The sequence below is a fragment of the Leucopleurus acutus genome, assembly GCF_964270905.1.
Source record: "Leucopleurus acutus genome assembly, chromosome: 9".
In the NCBI taxonomy this organism is placed as follows: Eukaryota; Metazoa; Chordata; class Mammalia; order Artiodactyla; family Delphinidae; genus Leucopleurus; species Leucopleurus acutus.
This window is the reverse complement of record NC_139144.1, coordinates 21,307,748-21,320,142: the sequence shown is the minus strand read 5'-3', so window position 1 is coordinate 21,320,142 and position 12,395 is coordinate 21,307,748. Positions and strand designations below refer to the sequence as shown.

The 12,395-nt window shown below is 47.6% G+C and overlaps 1 protein-coding gene across 5 annotated transcripts in view; it reads right to left on the bottom strand.

The window, feature by feature from the left end:
• The window catches only part of SRPK2 (SRSF protein kinase 2), a gene marked incomplete at its 5' end in the record, with an annotated part of 129,223 nt that overhangs the window by 16,685 nt on the left and 100,143 nt on the right, over window positions 1-12,395 (bottom strand). For 3 of the 5 annotated variants that reach the window (XM_082846911.1, XM_082846913.1, XM_082846914.1), the window contains 5 exons: window positions 1,871-1,978; window positions 2,093-2,193; window positions 9,286-9,768; window positions 10,376-10,622; window positions 12,096-12,121. In XM_082846911.1, coding sequence (XP_082703037.1) covers window positions 1,871-1,978; window positions 2,093-2,193; window positions 9,286-9,768; window positions 10,376-10,622; window positions 12,096-12,121 — 965 coding nt within the window. Of the gene's footprint in view, window positions 1-1,870; window positions 1,979-2,092; window positions 2,201-9,285; window positions 9,769-10,375; window positions 10,623-12,095; window positions 12,122-12,395 lie in introns of those variants that run through there. The other 2 variants (XM_082846912.1, XM_082846915.1) reach the window with 2 other exon arrangements.

Here is a 12,395-nt window from a genome sequence, read left to right as displayed (position 1 = left end):
TCCCACTGCTGACAGCGCCCCCTTCTGCTGACCTGGCCGCTGCCTCCCACTGCTTCCAGCCCCCAGCCCCCCTCCCCGCTGCCCCCCGACTCGCCCACAGGGAGCCTCACCCCTGTCCACACAGCAGGCCCTGCGTTCTAAGGAACCATGACACGTCCACCAAATCTCTCTCTCTCTCTCTTTTTTTTTAAATTTAAAAAGAGTTATTAGGGATTCCCTGGTGGCACAGTGGTTGAGAGTCCGCCTGCCGATGCAGGGGACGTGGGTTCGTGCCCCGGTCCGGGAGGATCCCACATGCCGTGAAGCGGCTGGGCCCGTGAGCCATGGCCACTGAGCCTGCACGTCCGGAGCCTATGCTCCGCAACGGGCGAGGCCACAGCAGTGAGAGGCCCGAGTACCGCAAAAAAAAAAAAGGAATTATTAAAAAGAAAAAAGACTAGAGTGGCTACCACCCCCCACACCCCCTGGCCTCTGGCCCATGATCTCCGACCCCTGCCCTCCTCCCACTCTGATAACCTCCCTCATTCAGAAGTCAGCCCCGCCCACCAGGGCCAGCCCAGCCATCTGGTCCACCAATTCTTTTAACCCTCCTTGTCCATACCTAGCAAGGCAAGGGCTCAGTTTTTGATACTTACTGAGAAACTTAATTTTAAACTTATTCTCTGGCATTACCCGTCAGAGCAACATGGGAACAGAAGGGCACACTGTTCTAGATCTGTTGGGCCATACTGGCTGCAAACTTGAAAAACACAGAACATCCACTATTTTCATGTTGTTTTAGCACGACTTGCTAACAGTGCTATACTTTAGCATCAGAGGACACACCCAAAAGAAGTGCTACATTAATTCTTGAATAACAGACAATACACTTATTCTGCATTGTTTTTTTAGTGAGAAGACAAGTACCAAGCTTTAAACACATGCCATGCCCTTTCATTTAAATATCACAGGAGAATTTGGAGAAAAAATGAGGAAAGCATGAAACACCACGTGAAGCAAGAGACACATGCATCCCCTCTTCCAACAAAGGACTACAAAGCTCAGCCCACTAAGAGGAAGGTGACAAGCCGACCAGGAAACAGGACCAAGAGAGAAACTGAAACTGGCTTATGGACGAGGAACCATTCATGCTTATCGGCTCACAGGTAAGGAGTAGGTGAGAAGAGGCACTGGTGGGGCTGAGGAGAGTTTAGACACAACCAGACTTTTGATGCACACAAGTGGCAGTGAAAATGGCTACATCGTACTGGAGAAACAAGAGGCATCCCGAGGCCCTGAGGAAAACCATCGCTGAGCTGCCTAAGGAAGGGAACAGACTCGGTCAAACGGTACAGGCGGCTGCTGGTGCCTCAGACGTGGCTGGACACAGCCTAGAGCAGTAAGCCAGAACAGTCTCTAGACTCCGCTTAACAGGAGAGAGGTTGGACCCTGGTATGTGGGGAAATCCTCTCTCTCCAGCAAGGAGACAAGGTCTGTCAGAGCCGCTCAGACGACCTTCCCCTAAATCGCAGCCGTCTCATCTTCCTCCACGGCCTGAGTGAGGGGACCGCGCGCAATCTGCAAGCTTCCAGGAGCCACAGGAGCTCCCTGAAGTCACTGTCACCACAGCGGGGCTCTCATTCTCGGGGCCGCGGGCTGCAGAGGGCCTCGCGAGGTCGTCTCTCACAAGACCAAACCAAAACACACACCAGGACATGCCAGAGAAGGTCTCTTAAGATACCCAAGGCAGCCACCTTCCCCTCACCCACCCCTCAGTGGACAACCCTCACCGTCAGAAAGCTTCGACCAAAGGCCCTGGTGGAGCTGCCCCATCATGGGAACTAAAAGGATGAGCCTTTACACAGAGGAAAGTGGCAAAGGCCGTTCTTACCATACACGCCGTACTCCAAATGTCAGCAGGGGTACTGTAACCTGCTCCTATTAAAACCTCTATGGATCTATACTGACGCGTCTGGATGTCTTCTGTGAAGTGTTTATGCTGGAAGGGAACAGACTGCATTACCGTGGAGGAACACAGACATTAAACGAGAGAAAAAGCATCTTCTCATACATGATCACAACCGAAATGTTTTAGAAAGAAAACTGTACTTACCACCCAACAAGCGTTTCCCAGGTCAGCAATTTTAACTCTAATTTTATCTGCATTCCGTGGGTCCAGGGGATTCACCAACAGGTCGGCTGCCCGGGTTTTTGCTGGCATGAGCAAACAGCAGGACAGTTAGTGCCTGGGATAAGGGGTTTGCGCGTGTGCACACAATACTTGCTGGGCACAGTGTCCTTTTCTAGAAAAGCGGTGGGTGATCATTTAGGCCTGGAATCCTGTAAGTTGAACTCAACAGAATTTAAATTCTTGGTCTCCATCTCTGGAAAATACTTCACAAGAGAGCAAACTGCCCAGAGACCCCATGGACACTGCTTTGCCCCTCCTCTTTTCTCCCCATCTTTCACCGAGCAGGTCAGCCCTGCTTGGTTCCTGTATCTTTTAGCTGCTCCTCATTGGGCCACGCCAGTTCCCTAACGGACCACGTCTAGCTCAGAGGTGCATTATTACTTAACGTGAGGGTAGAGAGAACACTCCCCAGGGGGTGCCCATCCCTTCCTAAGTGGCCCACAGCCCTCACCTCTCCCTCTGCCTGGGCCGAGCACAAAGACCTCAAGAGTTAGATGATGGCCGATTAACAAATACAGATTAAGGGCAGGGACCAGTCAATTCTGGTTTAGCTGTGGACACGTAACACTGCAGAACAGAGGTCTCCTGAGACGGCCCGGGCCCTCTGAGGTCCCTCACAGACTTGTCAAATACCCAAGCCACTCTCAACCCCCAGGAACCCTGAGGAATTCTCAACAGTAGGCACGGGGCCGGGATTCTCAGGGCTGCGGGGCCAGAGAAGCTTTTCAGATAAGCACAGACCAGGCCTGCAAGAAAGCACAGTTAACCAGGGGGCAGTGACAAAGAAGCATAATGTGGTGAGGCCCAGACAGAAAATGCTGAAGTGACTCAGCAGCTCCATCAAACCTCAAACTGACCGGCAAGCTGGGATTTCCGGTAAAGATGAGATGTAACCATGGCTTTTCACTCATTTCAGAAGTAATTCTGAAATGGTACTCACAGACAAAACAGAAAAGCCCGCTCAGTGCAGAATATTAAACACCCTTGAGCTCACTCGAAGGTGGGGACTGCTGGAATGACTGTCCCTCCTTTGGGTAGGCCCGTGCTGTGGGGCTCGGCACCCCAGGTGGGCGGCAAGGCCAGGCTGCATGCGCCGTGAGCAGGGCAGGGAGTAGGCGACGCACCCAGGACCCAGAGCGCCCACAGAGCTCCCCAGGAGGGGCCAGAAAATGCAAGAGAACTCTGGCAACGTTTTAACCCTCAAGACCTGTTCCTCAGACTTACGGACCAACCCAAGCCAGCCAGGCCCACACGTTCCCTCCTTGCTATCTGCCCCACACCACGTCCCTCTTTAAGAGGGCACTGACCAAAGTGAGGCCTCACCAAAGGCCAGGTACGAGCCGAGGAGAAGAAACACAGGAAATGAGAAATGATGAGAAGGACGGCAGCACAAAGACACACACGAAGAGGCAAGGTGTTCACACCGAGCAGGGAGTGGCTGCAAAACCGCGTTCTAGAAGAAACATAAAAATGCCGGCCCAACAGACGGATGGCCAGCACCGGAAATGGCTCAGATGAATCCCTCATGTCATTTAGTAAAGAAGACTCGGTGGGCAAGAAAATGGAATGTGAGGTTTGCAGAACTGGATTCAAATCTGTTTCTACGTCTGTAAGTTACAAGACTCTGGCAAATGACTTAAACTCTGAGGCTCAGTTCCCAGTAAAGGAGGAAGAGGAAGGGACCACCCCTCCTCCGCCAAAAAATACAAATGAAAAAAAGACCAAACACAGGAGAGCTACGACAGCGCCTGGCTGGCCAGATCCAGAGGCTCCCTCCTGCCTGACACCAGCCAGACCACCCTCTGAGGCCAGGGCTTCTAAACGGCCAGTGAGGGACCAGCCAAAGCCCCCGCGGCACAGAGAGGATGGGAGGCCAAGCCGTGGCTTCCAGCACTGCAAACCACTGAGATCAAAGGCCTGGCAGGAGAAGAGGATGAAGCGGCAGGTTCTGACTGAGTGAGCTGCCGTCAAGGGTGCTTGAGTGCAAAGAGGGGATCTGAAACCGCCACCCTCCTCCAGTCGTTGTTCTAAAGACATCACACACGAGTCACTTCAGCTAGAGGAAAAACACCTTAAAAACACAACATCACACACCTCCAGTACAGATCCTCCTCGACTTACGATGGGGGTTATGTCCCAAAAAACCCATCTCAAGTTGAAAATATCGTAAGTTCAAAATGCATTTAATTACACATCACCTACCACACGTCATAGCTGAGCCTAGTAACCTCAACATCACTCAGGACACTTACGTTAGCCCACAGTTGGGCAAAAAAACAACAAAAAGCCCATTTCATAATAAACTGTGTTGAATATCTCATGTAATTTACTGCATCCTGTACCGAAAGTGAAAGACAGAAGGGCTGTCTGGGCACAGAGTGGTGGTACCTGTGCCAGCTGTCCACTCGTGTGATCGCGTGGCTGCCCAGCATCACAAGGTGGGATCGTGCAGTGTATCGCTAGCCCGGGAAAAGATCACAATTCAAGATGTGAAGCACAGCTTCTACAGAGTGCGTTTCGCTTCCACACCATCGTACAATCGAACCATGGTTAATTCAGGGGCCACCTGTATAGTTTCTTTGTATTTAATATCCCTCACTTACGAGCACTAGACCAAGTCTCTGGTGACATGCTGTTATTCTCCTAGCTTGTGTCTGTGCGTGGTTACCAGGCGCACGATGCATTCCAGATGATACTAGGGAATTTACCTCAAAATTTTAACCGTGTTAAGAACGCGAAGGACGTAAAAGAGAATCCACTTGCACTTCTTTTCCCAGCGTGCTAGTTTCCTGCTCTAGGTAATCTGTAAAAGGTTACCTGAGTACAACACTCAAAAAGGCCCGTTTAAACACAGGGACAGCCACACTTGCTGTGCAGTCGTACGAGTTTTGCTTTGCCCAGAAATCAGATCACCTCCCGTGATTCAGGCACTATCATGCAACTACCACAGCTCTTCCCTGCTCTCTGCTTCTACCAAGGAGGGAATGAAAAGTGGGAAGAGAGAGGCGGGAAGACTTCACTTCAGGAAGGGCTGGAGTCCTGAAGTCATTCTGATAACCTGGTCTCTGGGTGACACTGTACTCACTCCATCTGAGGGGATCCTAGGAACCAGGAAAATGGCAGCCGGTGGGGCCTCAGTGATGAAGCAGCCCCACACTGACACTTTTATGTTTAAAACATCCTTACAAGGAAGGCATGAGTACCCTCTTTATATGCAGGAGATTCAGTACCAGCCCAAAGAAAGAGCAGAACTAGGAGACTTAATGCCCAAACCTGACCTAGTTGTTCACAAATAGGTACTGTGAGTATTTACTGAGTGCCCTCTATGTGCCAGACGTTGCCCTGGCACTGGGAAGAGAATCAACAAGACATACAAGGTTCCGCCACCACATCCCAAATGAGGAAACTCACGCACTTGCTGGGAATACGGGTGATAAATAAAATGGATGAGTCACACATCATGTCAAGCAGCTCTACATGCTAAGAAGAAAAACACAGCCGAGGAAGGAGACGGCTACTGATGAGGGTGTTTGGCCACGGGCGGGTGTGCAGACGGCGTCTCTTCTGAGAAAGTGACCTTTGAGGAGAGGCCTGAACAAAGGGAGGCACAGAGGAGAGAAGCTCTGGGCAGAGAGGACAGCAAGTGGAAAGCGCCAAGAGGCAGAAACAAGCTTGCAACCTTGAGAAAGCTCAGAAAGAAGACCGTGTGGGAGGGGCAGAATGAGCAGGGGACATAGAGGCGGGTGGGGAACGATACCAGAAAGAGCGCGGCCGGGACGGACAGTACAGGGCTGTAAGCTTTGGACAATGACGCCTCTGCGGGTTATGCTACACGGTGGGGGGGGTGGAATGTGCTTTCAAAAGCTCTCTCGGGGGGCTTCCCTGGTGGCGCAGTGGTTGAGAGTCCGCCTGCCAATGCGGGGGACACGGGTTCGTGCCCCGGTCCGGGAGGATCCCACATGCTGCGGAGCGGCTGGGCCCGTGAGCCATGGCCACTGAGCCTGCGCGTCCGGAGCCTGTGCTCCGCAACGGGAGAGGCCACAACAGTGAGAGGCCCGCGTACCGCTAAAAAAAAAAAAAAAAAAAAAGGCTCTCTCGGGACTGTTCCTTGGGGAACAGACTAGGAGCAACAGTGGAGTGAGAAGAGTGTGGAGTCATGTCCCAGCAGCCTAGCCAAGCACCGCCACTGACATGGTCACTACTAGGCGAGGGGGAAAGGATTCAACATACACCTTGCATGTACCACCCTGCTCCCAGGCCTTTGTGCTTCAGATGTGCTGAGCCCAGATATGTGCTACGGCTCCAGCAGTAATAACCCAAGAGGAACCCTCCTCTTCTCAACCTTCAATGGCTACAAAACTACTCCAGGGAGAAGTTCACATCCTTAGCCTGGCATGTAAGTTCTTTCTCAATCTTCTCATTGTGGCCCCAGCTTTTCCTCTACTATTTCCTAACGTATCCATTCTGCTATAACGACAAGGATCTACACAAACTCAGGGAAGGATGTTTCTCTTGCCTCATGTTCTCGTAGTATCTGGTGGCCAACTTCCAGTCTCTAGACCATACCCCTTCCATGTAGGAAACAAAACACCTCCCCTGCGGGAGGCTGTCCACGGTTATCCAAAGACCAGGCTGCAAACCCAAGCCGAGGGCCTCCAAATAAATGACTGGATCAACGAAAAGGTCAGCTTGGTAAGAGACTAGGATCAATGAAAAAAACAGACCTCCTATTTCTCCCTGATGCAATATTCACGCAACAGCCAGGGTGCTGGGGACAGAATGTGTTTTGGACAAAGTAAAATTCCGACTGTGAATGGGCAAAGGTGGGAGAACGGGAAGAACGGAAGAATATAGTCAGGTATCACTGATTTGTTGGTTCATTATTCAATAAATGCTTATCTTAGCACTGAGTCAGATGCTGAGGATACAAAGACGGAAATACACAGCACTCTCAAAGCATTTACATCCTAGTGAAGAGGAAGACAGTGGAAACGAACAACTAACACACAGTGAAGAAAAGTGTGACCAGCAGGAAAAGAGGGGAACAAGAACTGGGATCTGCCAGGGAACACAGTGAGGACCCAACAGAAGAAAAGAGGTGTGCCCAAACACACAGGAGGAAGCACTCCAAGCAGGAGGGAGGGCGTCAGCAAAGGCACAGAAGCATGAGCAAGCATGCCACGTTCACACAGACACTTGTTATTATGTCTCAAAAATAAATGGGGAAGAGACTCCGCTACACTTGAGATTACTAAACCTTTTCACTGTTTACTGCATCAGTAAGAGATGTTTGAACACTCATTTCAATATGTGCATGTTTATGAACTTCACATATTACTGTCCCTATATATTATGTACATTATAAAAAACATTTTAAAAATATCAATAGCAAAAATTACTTGGCGACATGGCCGACTCCAGCCTGGGGCAGGGAAAGTATGAACCTGGGCACATGGTTCTAGAAGAGCAAGGGGGCACCTGAGGAATAACGGGGTTCTGTCAAAAGGACTTAAGAGCCAACCTGAGGCGGCTCACACAGACCAAATGTGGGATAATCCTGGCATTCAAAAAAAAGCTGTAAACGATAACACACAATTCGATGTGTTAATTAAAGAGAAAAAAAAAATCCATGAGCCCACGATATGAAGGAATGCGTGAGAGACTGCAGGAAGGGTGGTGTCTCTAGCAAGAGCGTGAAAGCCTCCCTCCTTTCCCATCCACCATGCCCTACACACCCCTTCCATCTGGATGTTCCTGACTTACATCCTTGTTTGATCAACTGATTGTCTAGCAAGTACACTGTTTTCCTGAGTTCCCTGCGCTGCTCTAACAAATTAATCCAGCCCCAGGGCAGCGTCACAGGAACCTCTGATTTACAGCCGATTGTTCAGAAGCACAGGTGACAACATGGACTTGGGATGGATGTGGGGGGAGTGCAGGGGGAGACCGACACAGTCTTGTGAGACTGAGCCCTTAACCCTGGGATCTGACACTCTCTCCAAGTAGTGTCAGACCTCACTTCAATCGCAAGACACCGAGCTGTTGCCGGAGAACTGTTTAGGTGGGGAGACACCCCTACACACATGCGCTCGGTAACCAAAAGTGTCAGCAGTAATATGGGAGCAGAATGAGAGTAAAGGAGACACAGAGGTGGCTTTTTCCTCAGATGAGGCTACATTCCTCGTGAAGGCATTTCATTAAGCACCTTCAAACCCTCTGGTCAGGGTAAAGGTAAACAGGAGCAGAATGTGTCTGTCCAATTAAAAATTATATATATCCTTAGGATGACTAGCTGTGGCCAATGAGTAACAGAGAAGGCTTTGCAGGTCTCTCAGCTACTGGAATCAAAGGGGCTGCAGAACATCTTGAGCTATTTGCAGGGCCGGCTCATCAACTGACTCACCATGTGTTAACATTCTTGCCAGCAGAGGGAGCAGAGGAGGTTTCTGAGCTCTTCCACTGTGGGCCAGAATGGAGACCAACTGTGTGTGACACCCAGGGTTTGCCTACTGAAGTCCCCTAGCATGCCACAGGCGGAGATCTGTCATGTGGCACTCACCCTCAAAATCAGGTTTTGATATATATACATCATCATCACATTTAAACCCACACCGCTTCCTTTAAAATGTCAAAAGAAGAGTCTTATAATCAAGAACAGCTATCAAAATAAAGACACTTCCTCCTCACTACAAATAAAGAGCAGGCACATTATTCCTTGAATAGAAACGAAACAAAACAAAAAACCAAAAACTAAATATAACCCTGTCAGGTGGAAGTACAAACTGTGAATTAAACTACACACGCTAAAAAGCTACAGGGGTGAGATGCTAGGTTTGGAAGGTTTCTGCAAATGTATGATCACTAGCTAAAGACAGGAAGAAGGGAAAAAACTCAGAAATGGGACCTGATATGCAAAGAGAAAGAGAGAGCCTAGTGGCACAGAATACATTTAAAATTACATTAACTTATTCATGAGTACAGAAGTAATAAAATGAAAATGGTTAACGCATACATACACGGCTTTACCACCTCCAGCCAATTCCCTTCACAGCATGTGTCAAGGGTATGACACTTGGACCACTGAAAGCAGACACCTGATGGGAAGGGACACTTACTTTTTGGCAAATCCCCAGTGCTGGAGGCTGAAACCGTCCTGCTTCTGTCATGGGATGGACTGCTTTCCTCATGCTCGGTAAGCGGGGATCCCTCAGAAAGTGCAGAGCCACAAGCCACAGGTTCTAAGGGCCCAGAGAACAACGATGTGGAAAACTCTGGAAACTGGGACTCAGGAATTTTATGTCGTCCATTTGGCAATTCACCATTGAATTGTTCGTAGGAGCTGCTATATGTGTAATCGCTTTCTGCATTTGGCTCATCGAGGTTATATTCCTCGGGATTTGGGCAATCTTCCTCATCATCGTCTTCATCGTCCAGCTGCTGTTCCAGTAAGAATGGGCCATTCTCAATATGGCCATTGGTTTTGGGTGATTCCATCCAAGTAGGGTCTACATTCGCGAGTTCCTGCTCAACATCGTCTTCGTCTTTCTCGGTGTTTTCTTTCTCAGTGTCTTCTTTCTCCTCCTGGTCCTCAGCTTCGCCTTAAAAAGTTGAAGGGTAAGAATGAGAACTTGTCTCTCTCCGTGACAGAGTGCAGTAGGCACTTATCTCCTCCAACAAGAGACAAATTCGAATGTGCTAATTTCATGTGCTACAGAGCAGACACCTCTTGGCTCTCAGGGTAAAATCTTTAGGTACTCTACATCTTATCTTTCATTTATTAAATAACTGGCCTACTCTTATTAGAAAAAGTTAGCTCTTTGGGAAAATGGGCATAAATGGAGCTGTACTTCCATTTCTACCCTCTCCTCTATAATCTTCAGAAAAAGTCTGAGGGTACACTACCGTTAAGTAAAAGCTTAATTACAAAATGAAGGACAATCGTTAGCATGATAAAGACATGGTGTTTCTCAGACATTTGACATTAAAAAAAAAAACTATTTTGAAATATTAACATACTTCTGGCACACATTTCACAAAGCAAGTACCAAACAACTCCCCACGCTCTCCAACAAGGCCTTGGAGAGAAACCACCCTCCTGTCTGAAGCATCAGCGCAGCACCAAGTCACCCTGCGTGGTGACCGGGCGGGTCCCTACTGTGGGAGCTCCTGGGCTCCTATGCAGCCCTGTCTCCAGATTCCACTGACCATTGTTATTCGCAGTCTCACCCTCGGCTGCCTCCTCTAATCCTGCTGTTTTTAGTTTCACCTCTGGGTGGTATTCATCATCTTGCTCATTGGAAGGTACAGCTGATGTGACGTTTTCTTCTATTATTTTCCTTTCAGCTTCTCGCTCCAATTCTTCTATTTCCTGCAGGCGCTTTTCCAATAACTCAGCCTGCCTTTTCTGCTTCTTTTTCAGTTTTTTCTTTTTGTTTTTAGATATTTTTCCTATCTACAACATGTTAAGAAAATACCACAGGTCAGTTTGCTTCTTTTTAAAGCACCATGCAACAGCGTAAGTGCTGGCAGCATGGCAAATACCAACACAGGCTGTTTTTCTCAGGTCGCATTCAATTAAAATCACATGCCCAGACATGAGATCCACATCACGGTTAGGGTTACAGCAAAACCAGAAAAAAAGAAACCAGTGCTAATATCACGTAACGGGACTACTACCAGGTCTTGGCCTTAGAGGAATATAGCTTAAATGCAGCAAGTCTTTCCCCTTTAAACTCTAAGAAAGAACTAAATATGCTGAGATAGATACTCTTGCCTTTAAACAAGAAGCACCTCTTGCAAGTTTTATGTGCTGCTGCCTGTCTATAAAGTAACAATGTCCCCTTCTCCTTAACTGTCTTACTCAACTGCCTGCCAAATCAGGTGTATTTCATTCATTGTTGGTCAACAGCACTGTCTGTGTTTGGGTCTCACACACTGAGCCGTTATCAACAGCCAGGACTGCAGGAACTGTAAAAAATGAGCACATGAAGTAAAGGGAAAAAAGAAGAAGCCATGGTTTCAGTCTGCCTCCAATCATGGCGAGCTGACTTGGAAAGTACTGGCAACGAGAGCCTCCAGTCTTTCACAGAGTCAATAATCAAAACAAGCTGCTCGAGCCACAGCAGAACTCAGCAGGCCAGGTGGAATAATTTTAACGTCTCCCTCTCCTACTCAGACTTCCATTCCAAACTGAGGGCTGCTGGCAGCACTCTGAAGTTCTGCACATTTCCTTCCAAAAGCTTTTGGTTCATAAAGATCTTTTAAAACTTGTAGATGACCCATCAACTCAAGACATATATATATATATATATTCTATGCTCGACTGGAACCAAGCCAGGTTTAGCTCCGCTGGGGTAGGATTTAATTCCAAACAGCTTGTTTCATTTGCTCACACTCAGCATTCTGACAGGACCACAAAGATAATACTCTTTCATATTTAACTACTACCTGGAAGTAAAAAAATCACAACAGCAGCTTCAGAAAAACAGGTAACTTAGAGGCAGATCAGAAATAATATAAAGTGTTTTTGGAACAATCACTCTTAAAACCCTATCTCTATAACCTCCCATTTTACCAGACCCAGCCAAGAGCACTCCAGAAAGTGCACGAGGAAAACAAAGACAGCATTTGGGACAGCTCTAATTATCCCCCAACTCCAAAAATCACTTCCCCTTATCAAAACATTGTCTTACATAATCAAGGATACCCAGCATTTATAAACATGACTGTCTTTTATATTAAAATACATTACAACATCTGTGATTGAGAAAGGAACAAAAAAATGCACAACCAATTCCCCCGAACAATCCTTAATGAAAAATTGTTGCAGAAAGAAACAAAAACTAATGTTACAATTCGAAAAGTTCGATAATGAATAGTCACTTTTGACATGGAGGTGAATATAAGTATATGTGTAGGTACTTACAGGTTTTTGCTGTGGAGCAGTACTCACTAGAACAAAACAAAATGAAATGAACATTTAGAGCGAAATAGATACTTATCTTTATGTAGGTAATCTGAACTGTAAAATGAAATAACTACTGTCTTTTAATGGCTATGCAACTTCAACAACTGTTAAATATTAAAACTTCTGAATCAGAGAGACCTAAAGTTTATCCAACTCAAACAAATGATTGGCTCTTAAAAGGCAAAGCCATAGTGGTTCATATGGAGTCATTTCTCTTACTTATCTAAAATTAAATACGCATTCATTTCAAAAACAGAC